The sequence below is a fragment of the Eretmochelys imbricata genome, chromosome 2 (genome assembly GCF_965152235.1).
Source record: "Eretmochelys imbricata isolate rEreImb1 chromosome 2, rEreImb1.hap1, whole genome shotgun sequence".
Classification (NCBI taxonomy): Eukaryota; Metazoa; Chordata; order Testudines; family Cheloniidae; genus Eretmochelys; species Eretmochelys imbricata.
In genome coordinates this window covers 198,279,051-198,301,043 of record NC_135573.1, presented here as the reverse complement: position 1 = coordinate 198,301,043, position 21,993 = coordinate 198,279,051, and the positions used below count along the sequence as shown (strand labels likewise).

Here is a 21,993-nt window from a genome sequence, read left to right as displayed (position 1 = left end):
CTCAGCTGCCATTCAGTGTTCCACTGACTGAGATGTAAACTTCTGGCAAAAATTATGCCAGTCAGGAGCCTCTGGCTCTAAATAGTGCTGAAGTGGATTATCTGGATTTGAGCCGTTGGACATCTTGCATTGGCTTTCATCTGTTCTGAATGACTTACAACCAGATTTGCATTCCATAGCATGTGGAAGCACGGTTGATGTCTCCAACCATTTTGTGGCTTCTCCCTCTTGTTTTGATCAGCTTCCTGTGACTTTGAGTATGACTTATTCTTGCCATTAACATAGAGACTTGGTGTCATATGGCATCAGCTATCTTGAAGGAATTTCTTGGTGTCTCCAAAGGATTCTCAGCTCATGACCTTGGGAAAGTTTTTGATTCCTTGAGAAATACTGTGCTGCCTCAAGGAGTTGTCTTATTACCAAGTGATTGCTTGAGCAGGTATTATCTCCATGAGAGATTGTCCCTTAACTTGAATAACTTCTAACCTCAAGGGGTGTCTCAGGTGAGCCCCCAGTATTTCTGGAGTGCATCTGATTGGGGGTAGTTACATTTAGAGATGTCAAAACATTCTGGAATATTTAAGTCTCAAGATGCTGAAACCTCTTTGACATTTTAGTGTACCATATTCGGAGTGCTACATAGCTTGTTCTCCCCTCAATGTGTCAAGCCCTGAAGGCATGCCATGGTGGTTGTTTCAGTATTGTTCATGATCTGTAAATTGCCAAGGAAATTTAATGCTGAAATTTCTCTCTGCTCATTGACCTACAAACAAGTCATTCTAATAGGCACGTGTCACAATTTGTGTAATTTAAGATCAAGTAGCAGTTGAGCATGTTTCCTTTAGCATGTAAATATAGCTAGAGTTCTACACTATTACAGCAAACAAGATATGCAAATTAGATGTCAATTGCAATTAACTGAGGAAAAGTGCCATTTCCTCCTGGCACAACATGCAGCATTGATTATGTACATTATGGCTTTCTTTCATAATGTGGGTTGTTGAACCAACCAATTGACCTTTAGGCAGAATAGCATGCACTGCTGGTATGCCTCTCAGGAAGCTGCTGAGCTTCACTGTTTGAAATATGTAGATAGAATAGGGTTCCAATTCAAAAATAGGTACTTGTATCCATGGATGCCAGGTTTGTATAATTTTTGGTGGTACCCAGAATGGGTCCAAGCAGAGCTGTCCCACCCATAGGACAGACCGGGGCAACCGCCCTGGGCCCCACGTTTTGGGGAGCCCCGTGCTTCAGGGGGACATGGGATCCAGGGTGGCCTGGGGGTTTAGTGGGGAGCCTGGTGCTGGCAGCAGCGAGCGACCCGGCCCCAGCCCACCCCAATCCACCCTGCTGGCTCCCACATCGCTTCGGGGGGGGGGAGCAGAAGCTGGAAAGGATTGAGGCTTGGGGGAACGGGTGGAATGGGGGTGGGGAGGGGGCAGAGCAGGGGCAGGAAGAGGCAGGGCAGGGCGGAGTGGGGCAGGCTGGGGCTGGAGCTGGGTCGCTCGATTCTGCCGGCGCTAGGCCCACCGCTAGCCCCCAGGCCACCCTGGACCCGGCATCCTGCTGAAGCATGAGGCCCTGCAAAGTGTGGGGCCAGGACTTTTGCCCTGGTCCACCCTATGGATGGGACAGCTCTGAAAATATAATCCCAAACATTGGTGTAGCCGAGCCCACGTTCCTGAATATTTGTGGAGCAAGGGCATCACAGGCACATATAACTCACCGCCTACGCTTGTATCTTCATTTTATATACTATTACAACAGATTCTGTAAGAACTGTTTACCTCTTTCAAGAAGAGATCCAAGATGCTCACATTCCCTTTTTGATACTATGAATGACATCACTGCTACAGATTTGGGACTGGTCAGAAGAGGGCTCAATGGACAGTTGTCTCTCTTTCCCAGCCAATCAGATTGCTCTGGAGTAGAACTACAGGATAGCAATTTTGTGAACATTCTAACCTCAGATCACATAACTTTGATTTTAGTAAGGATGATTTTTTTTTAGTGGCTAGCAAGTTCTGCCAGTCAAACACTGGAGCCACTGGACTCCAAGAATGTAGTATTCTTGCAGCTTATAGTTTAAGACAATGGCAGGTAAATAAGTTTGTCTTCAACATGAGGAAGGCTTGTACGAAAGCCTCAGAAGTTCACTAAGCAGACAAAATATCAGCAGTGCAAACAGTAGGTAATATCAATCTCAGTATCAAGAAGGAAACGTTTGTGTTGTTGGACTCTTCCCTTACCTTAATTTTTTGGGGAGCTGCATGTATGAAGCACTGGTAAGCCAAGGCAGTATTGTGTTATAATACCTCCTCATGACGTTTAACAATGTAATTGAAGGTGAATCTATCTAAAATGCCTGCTTAAGATAGAGTGAGTTTTCACTTTACATAGGGAAGATTGACTGTCTTGCAATGGGTGGGGAGGCTACCTGTTCACAAAGGCCTAATAAGTGAATAGTGGATCAAATCAACCTGTCCTATCACTTAAACCCACTCCATTTAGCTGCTCTGAATTGTCTCTGTTCTCTAAGCCTCCAATATGACATTTGGCTTCCACTAAGCCTGGATATAAAGAAGAAGCGATTTATATGAATGTAGAAGCAAATCCCTGTATGTGCTCGGAGCTGCAGACTTTTTTTCTCCATAGCTCTATTTTCTCCTCTCTCACTAGTATGGTCTGTTTCTTCTGCTTTTTCACTCAAAATGATCATATTTTCAGAGTTATTTTATTACCTGCTGCCTAAGCTGGCACCATACTTTATGCTGTTTCTTATTGAAGTTGATTGGGTCTTGGAGAGAGTGTCACAAGTGAGCAAAACTGTTAAGGTCAAATGCGGTCATCTTGGGTCATGCGACCTCAGCATTTCTTTATTCAAATCCTGTAAGTTCAGTATGTGCATCTCTTATAGAAGAGAGGAGATGTGTGGATTCCCGCATTCCTCCTTCTGTCCCCCACCCCATTCCTCCTGTGGCTCCCATGTCACAGGATCAGTTTATTCAATACGTCGAACGCAGCCAAACAGATTTGAGTAATGACATCGTAAGCACTTTCAGTTCACTTGGGCAGATTTAAGGAATGCTCCGCTGATCAGCACTCAGCTAGGTCTGAGTTTAGCATGTCTCATACAGAGCAGGGGAAATATTTTTTCCACAGACCCTTGTCTGGTAGAGGATACTCTCTGGCCAGGACCAAATGCTGTGGCTGAAGAATGCTCAGGGAGGCCAGCTGTGGTCAGGTGAACTAGATCATTGTCTAACCGGCTGGTTGTCTAATTCACATGCCGTAATGGAGCTCCTGGTTAAGAAATTTTCCCTGATATCCAAATTAAACTTCCCTGTGTTTGCATTCATTCCATTACTATTAATTAGCCCCCCAAACCCCAGAGGCTTCCTACACAATTCCTTTACATTCTTCCAGTATCTGGAGATTATTTTCCTCTCCCCTTAGTCACTTGGCCAACCAAGTTATACATATTTTGTTCACTCACTCAAATTAATTACCCCCCCCTTATTTTAATTGGTTTTCTTTTAATACTCTCCAACTTATTAACATATTTCTGGAGATAAAGCGTTTGGACCTGGACTCAACACAGTAGCTGTGGTCTCACTGCTGGTGTATGTAGTACATCCTTGGCTCCTGATAAGGCTGATGATTATTCCGTAAGTTAGAGCACACATGGTCATTTTTTTTAGTATAAGTCATCTTTTACAAGTCCCTTTAGGGCAGTGGTTCTTAACCTGGCGTGCACGCACCCCCCTGGGGCTGCAAGATGCCCTTTCTGGGGGTGCAAGACATGCCAGATTTTTTTAGAAGGTAAATCATCGAAAACACAAATTAAGCACAGGCAGGTAAGTACTACTTTGTTTCATCAAACCTATGTATTTATTAACATTATACATTTTTTAATGATTACTGTAATATACAAACAAAAAATATATCTAGGTTTAAAGAACTGACCTACTTCAATGATTTTTGATAAGGGGTGTGAGAACATATTTTGAGAACCAAAGGGGTGCAGGCTGCAGTAAAGGTTAAGAACCACTGCTTTAGGGTGACCAGGGCCCCAAATATCTGGACTGTCCCTGATTTTATAGGGACAGTCCAGATATTTGGGGCTTTTTCTTACATAGGCTCCTTTTACCCCCCACCCCCGTCCCAATTTTTTACCCTTGCTGTCTGGTCACCCTAAATCCCTTTAATGTACTAAATTAACTGGAATAGGTAAATTGTCTGCCAACAAACCACTGCATTAGGCAGTTTAGCACAGGGACATAACTGATACACAAGATAGGAAATGCAACAGCTATATAGAGATTGAACTTGTGAAAACACCTTGAGCATGATTAGATGCATTAATAATTTGTTACTGTGAAGATAAGAAACTGCAGCTTACTAAGGTAAACTGAATTTGCTAAGGGGAGGCTTGATAATGAAGTATGGAGCTTTTTATCATTCACTAGTCAAAATCTGCCTAAATGGGCAGTGATCAAGTGTTTTTCAGGCTAAGAAAGCTTGTTAACTGAGTTGTCCATGGACCACCTACTTACTCATCAAGTATGGTTGTCTAATATAATGTTTTTCCACTTTTTAAAGCTATGTGTATGCCCCACTTGTATGACATTGTATGTATGTTTTCAGTTAGTCACTGGCCCTCCTCCCTGTCTGAAAGTTTGTCAGTAACATTCTAGGTTCTCCAAATTTTGTACCTTGTAATAAACAGAGTGTGATGTTATAGCTAACTAGACAGGGGACCAAGATGTGTTGTATGGTGAACCTTCTACTCTAATATGGGAAGATGGGAGAGTTTTTTGGTATTGAGGTCAGAGGTGGAAGTAGGAAAGGGTGGCAGACTGCTGTTGCCTGTCATCTAAAACCAGCCTGACATCTGGATGCAAGTAGTATTCTTGTATGTTCCTTCCTTCCTTCTAGAGGCAGCTGCTGCTCTGACATATAATTAATGAGTGCACCCAGGATTATTATTTTTTTAGTAGCATATCTAACCAAACGGGAATTAATTCAGGCCTGTGCTATAGAAGAGGTCAGATTAGATGATCACAATGGTGCCTTATAAATATAATTGATGAAGATGGGAACTGGCCTCTCCCAGTGAGTTTTGCTAAGTACCACCTAACAGCAATTACACCCTACTACATTGACGGCACCTTCAGAGTAGTAGCTGAGCAGACAAAAGCATTCCCTGCCCTCCCATTTAGCATAGCAGGACAAGAAAAGAGAGATGGGAGAATTAAGTTAAGGGCTGTCCAGCAGGCAACAAGTCATTCAGTTTTTGCTTGTTCAGACCAGACTTTTGGTTGCTCCAGTTTTCAGCCAACAGACTTTTTCCTGGTCTAGTAAAAGTGATTACTATTTGATAGTTATATGAGGAGCTACATAAAATTTGTGGCCACATGAAAAGCCTCCTCAATAGCTAAAGTTTCATGACTGGGCATGAAAACTCAACTTATGTCAGAGGCTGTCCTTCCAGAATATAGTTAAGGCACACTCAGGGAAGCATGCAACACTACTGCTGAATCTTTTCTGAGGCTAGAGCATTCTACAGTGATGTTAATCTGGCATTTTTCATTAGCACTGAGACCCCTATGTATGTACTACTGGAGGAATTCTGCGCCGAAAAGTTAAAAATTCTGTGCACAATATTTTAAAATTCTGCAAATTTTAGTTGTCAAAATAACACTACATAATCATGCCAGTTTTATTTATTTTGGTAATTTATTTCAAAATACCTGTCAGCAAGTATGTCTAACAATACAGAGACACAAAAATTCCCCCAGGAGTAGAGAGTTAAAGAAACCCCTATGACAACACAGTTCCTGCTTCTCTGCCCCCTTCAGCGCAGAGCCCAGCCATGCCCCTCATCCCAGATTCCTGTACCCCTCCCCCTCAGAGTCCAGCTGCGGGAGCCCCCTAGCCCAGCTAACTGCATCACCACCAGCACCCAAGCCCAGCCATGCCCGCCCCCCCCCCATGGATTCAGAGGGAAAAACAGCCTGATGCTGGGTCCCAGGCTTGAAATGAGTTTCCTGCATGCCGCTGTCTCCTTCCCTTAGGGCATGCGGGGAACTGCAGCTGCCATGAACCCTCTAGCACTCTCCCCAGCAGTGTCTTCTATGTTCAAGCTGGGCTCTGCCAGGTACAGCGGCCCCTAGTGGCAGCCAGCAGCACTGCAGCCCATTTCTGCATGGGAAAGGAAATTCTGCGCAAAAAACATTTCTGCAAAATTCTGCAATGCGCAGTGGCGCAGAATTCTCCCAGGAGTAATGTACCGGAGACCAAGAGCAAATGTGACATTGTAGGTGGGTAGGAGAATCCCAGGATGATAGCTTCCTTCACAGCATTATTCTTAAACTCAGGAATGACCCTTTTGCTGCAGGACAGTACTACAGGACCAGTCAGAACTTTTCATAACTATTGAATCAGGGGGGAACTGGTTTTGCTCTTCCTGGAGCTCATCAGCTGTAGGTAACTGGTTAAATATAATAGGCCAAACTCTGCCCTGATTCACCTCAATGAAGTTGCATGGAGCATAAGTCATGGTAGAATTTGAGAAGCATGTATTCTCCACCCTCCCAGGGCTGCCATGGTATTGACCAGAGACAGTTTTCAATCAGTAAAATCATGGTTTTTACCACCCTAGGAAAAACTAGTTAATCCCAGTTTAAAGCATTTTCTATTTTGAAAACTGTTTCGTTAATGCACACCACACTAAACTTAGTTTAATTATATAGTCAAATTGTGGTGACATAAGGCAGTAGATTCATAGATTAATTTATGGTTACACAAATAATAAGTAAAACGGCAGTGGGTGTAATACTAATATATGTAACTAACACTGAACATCTGAATGTCTATACATTTTGGTTTGGTATTTTCTCAAGGAAGTTACATGTCATGATTCATTTCAGTTTTCAATATTATATAAACAAAAGTCATATGAAAATGACGACAATACAGAGTTGAAACTTTAAGCAATCAGAAGCATGCAGAGTTGCAGACTACCAGTCCAGGTCCATTTGGCCACATAGCAGTCTGCCGCAGAAGACCAACTTTGATGTAGATAGACAGACCAAGCCTATTCCTCAGTTTTAAATGGATGTATCCAACATTTGAAAAGATTAATTCTATGCTTGCTGAACTTGCTGGACATTGATCCAATTATTTTCCCAGTTTCCCTGTTTAAGCCGGTTTTACCAGTGCCCTGTCCTAAACTAGTTTTCCACCAGGAAATTGCCAACCCTGTACCCCCACCTCATAGCCTCATTAGAAGGTTTTTAATAACTTATTTTAAAAAGCCTGTTACAGTCTGTAAATGGTCAAATATTGTAAAGTTTTAGCAAAAAGCTTCATTTATTGAATATTTTTTTTATTGTATTCAGATGATGTTCCATCCCAGAAACAAACATTTCAATGCATTTGAACCTGGACCTATACCTGCAACTGGAAATATGCTGAATCCTATCTTAAGCCTAAGACTGGGTACTGGAAACATCAACATACCACTCTTTTGGTATGATCATCACCTCATCTAGGCAGAGATCAGAGCCATCTTGCCTTCCCACTACAGGAGTGAGCAACCAAAACTATTCCACCCCTGAAAATTCCTGAAGTCCGTAGGTTTTCAACTCACCATAGGAAAACAAGCCACCCAAACACAAGGCAGAAAGCTAGAATGCAAGTGGCACAAAAATCATTCTGAACCCCTCTAGCAGCAGCACAAACAACACTCACAGAACTGTGTCACTGCAATAAAGGAGGCAAAACAAGCCATCCACTTTTCTGCAGTGAGTGCAACAGAACCACAACCAGCAGAGCTAAATTTGCAGTGAACTATCTAATCAACCCATATGGCATAGCTCAGACATCAGACCCAGAACTGACCACTGTGAAGAGCTCTCAGCATATTCCACTGATAAAATCAATCAAATGTGTATAGAACTAACTGAGAAAAAATATTCTCTGGTCAGAGTGGAATTATTTTCCCCATCACCTTTGAGTTTGGCTCCATCACTCATGAAAAAGCTCAAGAATTCCTAAGAAATATTAGAGCCACAATCTGTGAAATGGATCCATATCCATCCGAATAGAAACAGTCAAGCCTCCTTCAGAGAAACATCTACTAAGCTCCTAGAAAAAATGCAATAGTTCACCCAATCCTCAAGAAGCCAACACTCAACCCTGAAGATCTCTCAAACCACCATCATGTCCCCAACCTCCTGTTCCTGAGCAAAATAATTGAGAAAATAGTAACTACCAAGTGCTAACATCCTGGATACGTCACAATCTGGTTCAGACCAGGGCACAGCAAAAACTGCTCTTCTGGCACCAAATGATGTTTTTTTCATGGCCATGGACATACAAGTCTTCGGCTCTTGTTTGGCTCGTTGTTAAGCCCGGATGACCTGGTAATTTCCAGAAACGTCTTCTTTCACCCCCAGCTTGCTAGGAAACATCTCCCCATCTTTCCTGATGAGTACCTAGCCACAGTAATCCATCTACTTGTCACCTTCACGTAGGATTCCTGTAACTCACTGCAGCTGAATCTAAACGTGAAGGCTTGCATAGGCTCCAACTGGTACAGAATGCATCTGCCCACCTTCTCCACGGATTAAGACACTGAGTACACCCAGGCCTGCACTCACGTCCTTCCACTGGCTTCCCGTCAGTTTCTGATGCTAGTTTAAAAGCCTCGATCCTAATTTTCAAAGCAATCAACAGATCAAGCCGCAGCTACATCAAAGACCAAATGTCCATCTATGAAACATTGCAACAGCTGCACTCTTCTTTATGATCTACATCAGGGGTGTCAAACATGCAGTCCGCGGGGTTCTTTTGTGCGGCCCGCCAAGCTCCCTGCGTGCCCCCCACCTATCCCCCGCTTACCTCCAGGCCAGGGGTGGCCAAACTACAGCCTGTGGGCCAAATCCGGCTCCGGCATCACCCCCCCGGTGGAGCACAGAACCATGTCTCTGCGGCCCCGGGGTGAGCCTTGCTCTCGCTTCCAGGCACCACCAACCGCAGCTCCCACTGGCCGGGAACGGGTAACCGTGGCTAATGGGAGCTTCAGGGGAGGTACCGGAAGCGAGAGCAATGTGGAGCCCTCTCCCCCCCCCCCCACTCTGCAGGGACCTGGTTCTGGCTGCTTCCTGGAGCGGAGACCGCACCCCGAATCCCTCCTGCACCCCAACTCCCTGCGCTGAGGCCCCTGCCATATCCCACACCCCTCCTGCACCCCAACTCCCTGCCCTGAGCTCCCTGCTGCACGCCGCACCCTGCACCCCTCCTGCACCCCAAGCCCCTGCCCTGATCCCCCTCCTGTACCCCTCCGGCACCCCACACCCCACCTCCCTGCTCTGAGTCCCCTGCCGCACCCTGACCCCCTGCTGCACCCCAGCCCCGAGCCTCCTGCCACACCCTGCACCCTGACCCCCTACCGCACTCCTCCTATACCCCACACCCCAACTCCCTGCCCTGAGCCCCTGCCACACCTCCTGCAAGCCCTAGGTGCAGAGAAGGAGCGGAGTTGGGGTGGGAACTTCAGGGAAGGGGTTGGAATGGGGGCAGAGAAGGGGTGGGAAGAGGCGGGGCCAGGGCAGGGCCTCATGGAAATGGAGGAGTGGGGGCGGGGCCGGAGGCAGCGAGGGGTGTGTGTCAGTGATGCGGCCCTTAGGCCAATGTACTAGTCCTCATGTAGCCCTTGTGGTCATTTGAGTTTGAGACCCCTGATCTACATTGTCTCAGACCAGGATGAAGCATCTGAGAGCTGGGGACAAAGCATTCTCTGAGAGGACCTGGCTATGGAACAATCTTGCAGAGATCAGGCAGTCTAGTGTCTGACCATCTCCTGAGGGAGCAAGCCTTGACTTCAGCTGAGCATTGCCCGCTCCAACGACAGATAGCTGAATGGCTGTGCCACAGGCCATCAGGGTAGCTGAGTAATATAAGGTGCTGCGTTCAGGGTGCAGTCTCCTCTGGAATCATGGGTTTGTATCCCACCCCAACATGACAGGAAGGCTCTCTCGGAGAGGAAACTTTTGCACTTAAGTGACACTTGCAAGTTGAATACCCCGCCAACTCCTTCCCTCCCATCACCTCCATCAAAAAAAGCCTACCCAAAACAGAGTTCTAACTGTATAAAGGGTGAAGAGAAAGAAAACCCATGAATCTACCTGAGACTTTGCTAATGATTTTACGTAGAAGATGTTCAGATCCTACACCAATGGGAGGCAGTATAAAACCCTAAGGTAGGTAAATAGATAGTTCTTTGTACATTACCTCATCTCTTTGAGAATTAAGCCATTTTGTACTTAAATTATCTAGGTCCTTTTTGTAAATAAGGTAGAACAGGAGAGCTAAAGTCAGGACTTCTTGGGTTTAGTTCTACCATTGGGTGAACTTAAGTAAGTTACTTAACCCCCACTGGGCTTCTGTTTCTTCATTTGTAAATAGGTATAATACTTTATGCACTGACATATTATAAGGTTTAATTAACATTTACAAAATCAAATAATCTGAAATGAGCTATACTATTAACTATTATTAACCTTTTTACAGAAGCACTGAGTTTTGCACATCCTTGGTGCCTTTTCTAACTATAGTCAAACTGACTGCTTGCCATGTCATGCTTTCTAACTATAGGCATACACAGACTGATAAAGCTTAAAGGTCTGATTTTCACCTGCAGCTTCCATTTACTTCAGATGGATTTGCGGGTGCTGAGCAAGGTCTTCTGAAAACCAGGACCTTAAATGATCTTTTCTGGGTTGCTTTTAATTAGTTCATGAAGAGGTTTGTAAATAAGTAGAAGTTCCCTGAACGTTTGAATGTCAAGAATGAGAGTAAGGACAATTCGGACAATTATGGTCCATCCTCTTAATCTCACATGCAAAACTTGGATTCACTTTGTCTGAAGAAAACCTCTCAAGAGTAGATTGTTGTGAAAGTGAAATGGGCTATGTTCAACATTTGAATCACATCCCAGAAAAGCCTTCAGGGGGGAATTAGTCTTAATGTATGAATGAGAAAAAATGAGATAGAAAAGAAAGGGGCTTTGGTTTCAGGCCCTGGAAAAGTTTTAGGGAAGGTTCCCATCTTAACCAGACTGCTGGCAATGAAGTTAAAAAAGGGTGGTGGGAAGAAATTTATTAGAGAATGGATTCACCAAGGGCAAGTCATGCCTGACTAATCTAATTGCCTTCTATGACGAGATAATTGGCTCTGTGGATGAGGGGAAAGCGGTGGATGTGTTGTTCCTTGACCTTAGCAAAGCTTTTGACACGGTCTCCCACAGTATTCTTGCCAGCAAGTTAAAGAAGGATGGGCTGAATGAATGGACGATAAGGTAGATAACAAGCTGGCTAGATTGTCGGGTTCAACCGGTAGTGATCAATGGCTCCATGTCTAGTTGGCAGCTGGTATCAAGTGGAGTGCCCTAAGAGTCGGTCCTCGGGCCGGTTTTGTTCAATATCTTTATTAATGACCTGGAGGATGGTGCGGATTGCATCCTCAGCAAGTTTGCAGATGACACTAAACTGTGAGGAGAGGTAGATATGCTGGAGGGTAGGGATAGGATACAGAGGGCCCTAGACAAATTAGAGGATTGGGCCAAAAGAAATCTGATGAGGTTCAACAAAGACAAGTGCAGAGTCCTGCACTTAGGACGGAAGAATCCCATGCACCGCTACAGACTAGGGACCAAATGGAATGTGTTACCTAGGGAGGTGGTGGATTCTTCTTCCTTAGAAGTTTTTAAGGTCAGGCTTGACAAAGCCCTGGCTGGGATGATTTAGTTGGGGATTGGTCCTGCTTTGAGCAGGGGGTTAGACTAGATGACCTTCTGAGGTCCCTTCCAACCCTGATATTCTATGATTCTATGATTAGAGAAGATTGGAAAACAGAATAAAAATTTTAATAAGCAGAAATCAAGTTACATGTCCAGTAGCATGGGAATCAGTTAGCAACAAACAGTTGCAACAGAGAAAAGGGAAGGAGGGAAACTGGGAGTAATTTTAGTAAGACTAGATATATTAAAATAAGCACATATTTACAAATAGATACCTGTTCAGTCACCAATGAGAAGCCTAAAAGCCAAAATGGATGAACTAAAATGTTTGACATTAGGGAAAGGACCTCTACATAACTGATATTTTCGAAACACGATGGAATAAGAACCATCAATGGGATACTAAAATTCCTTGCTTCAAACTATACAAAGAAAGGATAGTTAGGTTGTTTTTCTAAAAAAGATCCTGAAGGAAAACCGTATATGGCTATATATGTGAGATCTTAAAAATATGAATACAATAGTGAGGGTATACTATCAGGTAAGGATATGATTTTGTTACGGAGGTCATGAATTCTGTGACTTTAACGGGCCTCCGTGACTATCTGGGCCCCCCAGGGGAAGAGCAGCAGCCAGCCCCCCAGGACTGGAGCAACAGCCAATGGGGCTCAGACTGTTAGTCCCTGTCCCTTCCTCCCCACTCCCCCCCGATGGCCCCCTGTTATTGTTAGTAAAACAGTCAGGGTCAGGTGACAAGCTTCAGTGAATTTTTGTTTATTGCCTCCGACCTGTCCGTGACTTCCACTAAAAATACCTGTGACAAAATCTTAACCTTAACTATCAGTCTCTAGATCAGAGGAGCAATGATGAAGTTTAAGACAGTTTAAAGAGGCAATAAAATCCACAACAGTAACAGCAACATCCAGCCAACCCAATATCATACAATGATTGAAACATCATTTATAAACACAGTTTGGAAAAAGTTTCTTTGGACAGCTTGTTCTGAAGCATACAAGTGGAGAAGCTATTCTAAACACAGTCCTGAGAAACAGACATGAGTTAATTCAGGAAATGTAACTGAAATTTAAAGAACGGGGATATGGATTTTTAAAGAACTGAAGTTAAAAAACAAGATTAACTGAAAAGCTAAGCATCCTCCATACTGATTCCACTAATGTTAACTTCTTAACAGTTAGTCTTAGACAATGTAATACCCCAGGGCAAAGCATTAAAAAACCCTACAGGGTACACTTCCACAATATATAGTTAACCAACTTGTGGAATTCACTGGTGGTCAGTAGAGAGCTGGCTGATCACACGATGTTGGCTGTCTTCATTTTCTGCTGGTAATCACATATAAACCAGCTAAAATACATAATACTTTCTTAATATTTACTTCTCCATGTAACTGCTGTACACAATTATGTATTTATTACCAAATGAATGTTATGAATGCAAATGCTAGGGAAAGTGACCCATAAGATAATAAGATGGATCCACACTATGAGAAAGCTAAGAATCTCTTGCCTATCACTAACAGGATTTTTTTTTAAATTTGAGTTTTCTTCTGAACTATTCTGCATAGGTCATTTTTGGCTACAAGTTACTAAGCTGGATGGACCGTTGATTTGTGGAAATTCCATTGCTACTTTGGAAAAGTTTTCCATCAAAAAAACATACATTCAGTGAATCCTGTTCTGGAAATTGCACACTCAAGACCTTTTCTGTTGTGTCATTTGTTTGTGCTGGGCCTATAGCACATTCAGCTTTAAAGCTGGATGTAGATAAAGAACTTCCACAACCTCATTAAGGTAATGGGAAAAGATGTTCCCAAGAAAGATACCAAGGGAATCAAATTTTCAGTTGTCCCCAGTATTCCAGTTATTTCTACTTCTGCCCTCATTAAAGTTTTTCCAAGTCTTATAAATACAATTCCTTTTACAGGATAGGTATTATAAGAGGGTTTTAAAAGGTGCTTACCATTTCAGCAGATTGTGCAGCTGATGTTTGTAGTTGCCTATTGACAGGGATTAGGGCTGAGTCAGCAGCTCTTAAAGACTGAGGTACAATATGCTGCATACTAGTTACAGTTTGAGAAGATCCTGATCTTTGGGTTTGACTTGATTCACTTAATCTGCTATTTCTCTCTCCAGCAATCAGATCTCGGATTTTGTGTAGTTGTTCAATTGAGGCTTCCTTAGGAAAAACAAGATGAGTTTCTCCCTGAAATGTAAAAAACATAGAAAAGTTAATTTTTATGTATTTAGTGCATGCAAATAAAACAATGCAGTTTAACTCTTTCTCTGCTGGTCTTGCTGCAGAAAGAAGAGGCATCCTTAACCTTAGAGACCCAGGAAAACTGGAACAAGATCTCAATGTTTCTAAAAGAATTTACCTATCTTCAGCTTGGATTAAGAGAGGAGGAGGAAAAGGGCCTCATGTTTTTATTTGTATATTATTACTCCAGAAGTAAGGGGAAGTGTCCAGTTTCTCCTCTAAACAAGGTCTTGTGCAGTAGTTGTGCAATGGGAAGGCTGGTAAAGAAACTGCCACGCCTGAAAGGAAATCCAGAAGCAGTGAAATGACCATGGTGCTAACATGGAGAGTGCTGAGCCAGAACAGCCGTAGCGAGATGGGGTAACTATAACTCAGATTTCTTCCCCTCTCCAAACACCTGAGAAAGATGGACTAGCATACCGTGCTGGAACACACATCCCCTGGAGATGGTTACTGAAAATAAGTTTGTGACCTCCAACCTTGATTACCACAACTTGTATAGAGATGAAGCAGCATACTCTCAAAGCTCTAACTCATGCAAAATACAGCAGCAGTTTACCTAGTAACACAGGTGCCTGAACACAATCACTGTGGAGTGCAGTTATCTTCACAGATTCTCCATTTAATACTATGCCATTCAAGGTGTTATCCGGGACCTCTTCATGAGATTAGCCTTAGAAACCTGAGGCACTACCTCTTCCTCTGCAATCAGGCTCTCCCATGACAACTACTTTCCATCAGGTCAATTATAATGTGTGACCAATAGAGGGAGGCTCAAAAATGCAAAAGACAGAGCTTTCACCAGCACTGGACTTAGATTAGAGAACTCAACTCCACAAGAGATAAGAGTGACAATGGAACTAGCCAAATTCAGCTCTGGAAGCAAAATTTGTTTTTTCAGTTTAGCTTTCCCTCAAATATTCCATACACAAATTAAAACTAGAAGCTATTTCTACTTCAAGAAACTTGGAGGGTACTCTGATGCTACAGTGATGGGGCCATATTAGCACACAAGGGGTGAAATCCTGGCTCCACTGAAATCCGTGGTAAAACTCCCATTGACTGCAATAGGGCCAAGATTTCACTCAGGATGTTTTTTTTACCTTAACCCTACAGATTTATGATGATGCTTTCCTTAACTTTCATGTTATTTGGCACTAGATATTTATGGACAAAGTAAACATATGCAAAATGAAAGGAAAAGTGCTACTTAAACTGCAAGTGGCCAGGAAGTAGAATCTGATGAAGTCTCCGGTCAAGCTCAACGGATGAGCTAATCACTTGTTTCAGGCCCCACAAGACCATAGGCTAATTCTGGATCTGCAGTTCCATCTGTAAGTGCCACAGGAGAAGGCAATTGTAGATGAACATGCACTCCTTTTAGCTTTATGCCTCACACATTTATCCTTGCTTGCAGCAATTCAGCTCATGGGCTGAAAGCTCCCAGATGTTGAAGTCAACTCTGCAAGGTTGGACTTTGGTCCCTTCCAGTGTTTTTGTAACATATCTTGGTCTGCCTCTAAAATGAGTTCCAATCTGCAATTCTCTTTAAAAGATAGCCTTTGATATTCTACTGTCAAACATACGGACCATGTGACCAAGCATCTCAGCTGTGCTCTCACTATAAAAGCTTAAATGTCTGATGTTGCAACACTCAAAGACCTTGGTATTTAGAATCAAATCTTGCCATTTAATTCCAGTTATCTGCTGTAGAAATCATGGAGGGTATTTGTCCAAGCATTTTATGTGGCATTAATAAGTTGTCCATGTATTGCAGCCATAGAGGAGAGTAGTGGTGATGATACATAGTGGTAAACATCAATTATGGTTTGCAGTCTGACATGGTGTTCATTCCAGAGACAACGCTAAAATTCTCTGAAGGCATCACTGGCTGCACCAATGCATTTCATAATGGTGTTGTCATCATTGTATTTAGGGTTACCATATGTCCATATTTTCCCGGACATGTCTGGCTTTTTGGTTCTTAAATCGTCGTCCGGGAAGAATTTTTAAATACCTAAAAATGTCTGGGATTTCGCCATTATTATTTTTCCCCAAAGAAGAGTTGATCATTCAAGAAAGAGAGTGAATGTTAATCATTCGAGAAAGAAAGTGAATGCTGATCACTCGAGAGAGTGCCCACTTTTTCCCCCTAGCTCCCAGCGCTTGCGCCGCAAAACAGCTGTTTCACATGGCTGGGATGGGGAACGCGGCACGCTCAGGGGAAGGGGGGGCCCAGGATTTGGGGAAGGGGTTGGAATGGGGACAGGGAAGGGGTGGAGTTGGGGCGGGGGTGGGGGGCGCAAGCAAATCCTCGCCCCCCCCCCCCCCCCCATGGAGTGTCCTCTTTTTTGAATGTTCAAATATGGTAACCCTATTGTATTTCAAAAAACAACACTGTGTAGGTAGCAAAATGTATCAACAACCTTGACTGGTACATAGTCAATAGGCAACAGGATAAGTTGCAGTATTTACCAGTGGAGCCTGGACTGTCACTTCTGTCTTCTTTAGGCTGATTGTTAAGTTAAAATATTTTGCTGCACACACAAAGTAATCAGCGAGTAACTGAATGCCCCTGAGGTTATGGGCCAGTAAAGCACAATCATCAGTGACAGTAATTCATGAATAGTTATCCTCATCACTTTTGTCTTCACACACAGGCAATGCAGATTTAAGACACCTCCATCCATATGGTACTTCATATAAATACACAATCAATGTCTCTGAATGCATCTATTAGAACAGCTGCAAACATGATGCTAAACAATATTGGGGTAAGAACACAGCCTTGTTTTACTCTTTTGATGACAACAGAGGAAGCTGAGAAGCAGCATTGGTCAAGGACACGAACCTTAATTCCTGCATGAAAAGATTTAATAATGACAAACTTATAGGAGAAAAATGAACTTGTGGAGTCCACAAGCCTTTTCAATTTACAGAGTCAAAGGTCTTAATACGATTGAGAAAAACTACATATAGGTCTTGATTCTGCTCACAACATTTCTCCTGTATTTGCGGAGTGAAAAGATCATGTCTGAAGTACCATGCCCAGGACGGAAGCCACATAGTGCCTAAATGCCAATCTTCTCTGCAAGTTGATCAGTTAGTTAGTTTAGCATGACTCAGGCGAGTATCTTACCTGCAGTGGCAAGAAAGTGCGACGCCACAATGGTTATCGCAAGAAGCATGACTGCTTTTCTTTTGTAAAAGTGGATAATGTTGGCATCTTTCTGCTCCTGTGACATAGCCTCCTGTTCCCAAAACTTTAAGCAGAGGCCCGTGAGCTTCCTGATCAGCTCCCTTCTAGTCCTACAATTCTGTATCTCTCACATTTGAAGATCTCTGCAGGAATACCATCTGTACTTGATCTGTTGCTGTTTCACATTTGCTTGACAGCTTTCCATACTTCAGATATATTTGGTGGAATTGAGAGTTGGTCTTGAATTGGAAGTTGTTCAAGATCATCAAGTGCTGATGCTAATGTGGTGCTGATGCTGATGCTAATGTGGGCAGTTCACCACTTATTAAAGTGTTCACCTCATCATTACAGAATTTGTCCACGATCAGTCAGCCCATTAGATTGCAGGCCATACAGAATCTTCAGCTCATCAAAAACACGTTTGGAGTCTTTTTTGTCTGCCACTGATTGAAGATGGCTGGGTTTCATTTTCCACCAGCTATCGTTCATGTGGCGAAGCTTAGCTTGCACATTACATTTTGTATGTGAATAAGCCATCTTTTTAATAATGAGTTTTTATAATTTATCCATGTGTGAAGAGCATGCATGGATCTCAAGAGTTGCTTTATCTCAGCATCACTTTTGTCAAATCTTTTCTGATGCTCCCTCTTTAGATGTATTGAACACGGTTTCCTTAAAAGATAACCAGGCAGAGTCAGCATTTATTATGTCTGACTCAAAGTGTGATGAGAACTTCATGAAGTTTTTTAAACAAGCTTTGTATACGTGAGCTCAGATTTCAACACATGCACACTGACTGTGGGTATTGGAGATTGACAACATCTGTGCTGTTTCAATTGGATCAGTATCACTTTACATCTCATGACCTGATTATCAGATGGCATGCAGCTCCCTGCATTGCACAGGTGATTTTGACATCTCAATGATTGCCTTGGTATACAATGTGGGGGTGCATTCATGTTGTTTTGCACTTTGGTGCTTGTTGAAATATCACATCTGTGATGACTAGCTAGTTCTCCATGCACTTTTGTGAGGAATAGTGTGCCATTTGTACCCACACCACATTCACCAATTTCTTTTAGGCAAAGTTTTGTGATTGCAACCAACTTTGATGTTAAAATTGCCTAGGATGATTAATTTGTCGCACCTATGAGCTGAGCTCATGGCATTGTCAAAGTCTTCATAGACTTTTTCTTTGAGAATGTCAGAACATGTCATCGTCGGTACATATGCACTAACTGTTACATGACATGCAGATGTCAAGCTGAGGTGAAGGACAATCAGGCAATCATTTATTCCTTTTGGTACACAACTAGGTGTGCGTGTGCAATATACATCCAAATAGCAAAGCCCACTCCCGATAGTCTCCACTCGTCTACGGACTTGCCTATCCAGGAAATGTGTATCCAGCACAGAACCCTTCAAGATGGGACTTGCCTGGGAGATGTGTCTCACTTGGTGCAGCTATATCAATGTTGTATTTGGCAAGTTCTCTTCCAAGGAGTGCAGTGTACTTTCCAAGCCCACCAACATCATCAGAAAGAGTGCAGACATTTCCAGGCTGAAAAGTTCAGTGTTCTATGTGTGATGCTGCTTTTTAACCAGATACTGCATGACCAGCTAGTCACGGCATACTAGTAAATTGATAATGGAGTGAGAGAGATTTAGGAATCCATTTCTCCCCCTCCCCTGCATTAGGGAGAGCAGCACTATCTTTAAAGAGGGCTGATCCGTCGCATGAGAAGGATATGGATTCCAAGATCACTCCAAGTCAACAATAAACAATCATCACGCTGGCACTGCCTGACTGCAGGTTTGTGACTAAGGACCCCCTGTTCCCATCACCATACTTTCCTATCACCACAGGACTTTCAAAGAACAGAATGAGTGAAGAGATAGCAAGGAATAAGGACTATGGACCTGCACAAAGAATTGTTTAAAGTGGTACTAGGTTGTACATGACTAGTCACACTCTCCTGTCCTTAAAAACAACATGGAGTCCTTGTGGCACCTTAGAGACTAACAAATTTATTTGGGCAAAACCCACTTTATCAGATGCATGGAGTGGAAAATACAGTAGGCAGGTATAAATACACAGCTCATGAAAAGATGGGAGTTGCCTTACCAAGTGTGTGTGTGTGGTGGGGGGGGATCAGTGCTAATGAATCAATTCAATTAAAGTGGAAGTGGGCTATTCTCAACAGTTGACAAGAAGGAGTGAATACCAAGGGAGGAAAAATCACTTTTGTAGTCCTTGTTGGCTGTTCTGTCCACTGGTGCAGAAGACTGCAACGTGTGGATTGACAACACAGCTCTTTGCAAGGTGCAGGTGAAACAAAATTGAGAAAATTGCTTGCAGAACCCACTGAAGGCCAAAGTGACCACAGCCCAATGCCCGGGCTTTGCAGCAGTGCCAAAGGGAGCTTGCTAACTCCACTGCAAATTGAAGCAGAAAGCAGCTGCTCCACTGAAGTCCATGGGCCATGATTGGCTAGCAGGTCGGACAACCTCAGTTTGAATACAGACTATACCGTCTCTTTAGACCAGCTGCCTACCAGGGCTAAGGAGTGTCTGGTTAATCCCAATAATGGACTTTTTGTCTGATGTCTACCTTCTGACCTGTCCAGTTGGAGTGGCTCTACCAGGAGTTAAACTACTGCAGCATAGCTCTCAGGATCATTGGAACACTTAAGCCTTTCCACCATCTTAAGGTGCAGCCCTAGAGAAGGCCCTATAGCCTTGCAATTGTAAAGTTAAGCATGAACCAGAAGAAGGACAAATCACCTATTACACCGTAGATGGAACACTACTGAAGTTACTACAGGATAAAACAAGCCTGGAAGACAAACATCTAGAATACTCACCTCTTCAAATCCCATTTCAAACAAACATTCAACTGCTCCTCTGACAGGTAACAACCGAGTAGAAAAGGCTGGATTTCCAATCCGAATAGACCTATATTTTTCTTCATTTGGGTGTCTGATAGGAATTTAAAAAATTGAAACAATTACATCATCAGCTAAAAAACTTGGAAACTTACAGTGTGGGTAGTGACACCTCTCATTGGATTTTTTGGGGTGTTAACATTTTTTAGACGCTAAGAAACTTAGACTTGCTTTCATGTACAGAGTGTAGGCAGCACATGAAAGGTCATTTCTAAATCTACATCCTACAAAAAACTTGACAATAGTTAGGCCACTGCTGTGCTGTCATCACTGCTCATAATGCTGACTAATATTGTCTCGTTGTTTCCTTGTCCTTCCCCATCTGTCTGGGTCCATCTGTCTTACATTTACATTTGTACTCTTTGGGGTAGGGACCCTCTTTTTGTGTGTGTTTGTACAGCACCTAGCATAATGGGGTCCTGCTCAATGACGAACTAACTTGGGATGAATGGCCGTTTACTGGACACTCCCCATCATGCCCCATGTGGCAAAATACTGCGCAATACATGAATACCCCGATGCTAAAATACTGCAGTGATACACACGGTTTAAACACCCAAACCGCTCACAGACTGTGCATGTGCCTGGGGGAGAGGTGTGAACTGCACTAGACCTGCACCCTCAGGGTGGGAAAAGCAACTGACTCATTAAACGTCCGCCTCCCGCCCTCACCCTGTCCAGCCCCAGGAGACAAGAGTAAAGGGCTGCCAGGTGGGCCCGTCCGAGCGGGTGCCAGGGCAGTGGCCAGGAGGCAGGTCACAAAGCCAGGCCTAGGCCCAGCAGGACTTGCCAGCCGGGGGCAGCCCCCTGCGGACAGGGCAGCGACATGCTGCTTGGGCCGACACGGCGTGGGGGCGGAGGGGGAAGCTCTGCCCCTCAGCGGGAGCTCTGCTGTCTAAGGGGGGTTGCAACTGACCCGACGGGGGGCAGAGTTCAGGCGGTCATGGACTCAGGACCGGCTGAGCTAAGCCGCCGCCGCCGCCTCCCCTACTGAGTCAGCAGCTCTTCCCGCTGGGTGCCCTGCCCAAACTCAGGTCGTGCCCCCCCGCGGCGCCCGCCACCAGGCCCCAGACCCTGAGTCAGAAGATTTATACCCGCCACGGGGACGGTGCCCTAACTGACCCCGCTCGGCGCGTCCGCCGCAGCTTCACGGGCCCGTCCGCACTGCTGACCTGAGGATATTGTCCGCGTAGGTGAGCAGTAACCGCGAGGCCTCCAGGAAGGTGTCTCGAGCGTTCTGGCAGAGCTCACTCACGGCTCGAGAGCGCGGTGGCGCGGAAGGACCCCCCGCGGCCGCCATCGTGCTACTCTCCCGGGGGCGGGGGATGGGAGGGTGTCGCTTGCTCCCAGATCCGGGACCTGCTGAACCACCCAGCGGCTGAACGTGGAGCGGGCGGGCAAGTTTCCCTTTCAGTTTCAACAGCTTCATCAGCGATTATGGTTTCACAGTCAGTGCCTCCATAGCTAAATTGGATTATTTCACTTAACCCTCAGATTCAACGTCTTTGTTTTGCATGAAAAATATAGTGCATCTTTCCCCAAATGTACCGCACATAATCTGAATAAATTTTGAATTTTCTGAGAATTTTCAAATAAACCTGTTAGATTGAGCTAGATTTAATTAAAAATGGGTCCTTTAAACAATCTGTCCTGGTGAGTGTCACACTTTTTTTTAAATCCCTTTAGCTAAAAATGTATTTTATGGTCTTATTTTCAGATGTGCTAACCTTGTGCAGTTTCCCTTGAGGTTGTGGTGTGTAGCC

The 21,993-nt window shown here is 44.0% G+C and overlaps 1 protein-coding gene across 1 annotated transcript in view; it reads right to left on the bottom strand.

Annotated features, from left to right (window-relative positions):
- The window catches only part of NGLY1 (N-glycanase 1), a 47,706-nt gene extending 26,107 nt beyond the window's left edge, over window positions 1-21,599 (bottom strand). The window contains exons 1-3 of the mRNA XM_077811256.1: window positions 21,403-21,599; window positions 20,150-20,264; window positions 13,790-14,032 (exon numbers count right to left, since the gene is read on the bottom strand). Of these exons, the coding sequence (XP_077667382.1) occupies window positions 13,790-14,032; window positions 20,150-20,264; window positions 21,403-21,530 (486 nt within the window). The 5' untranslated portion in view covers window positions 21,531-21,599. The remainder of the gene's footprint in view (window positions 1-13,789; window positions 14,033-20,149; window positions 20,265-21,402) is intronic.
- Window positions 21,600-21,993: the final 394 nt, after the last annotated feature.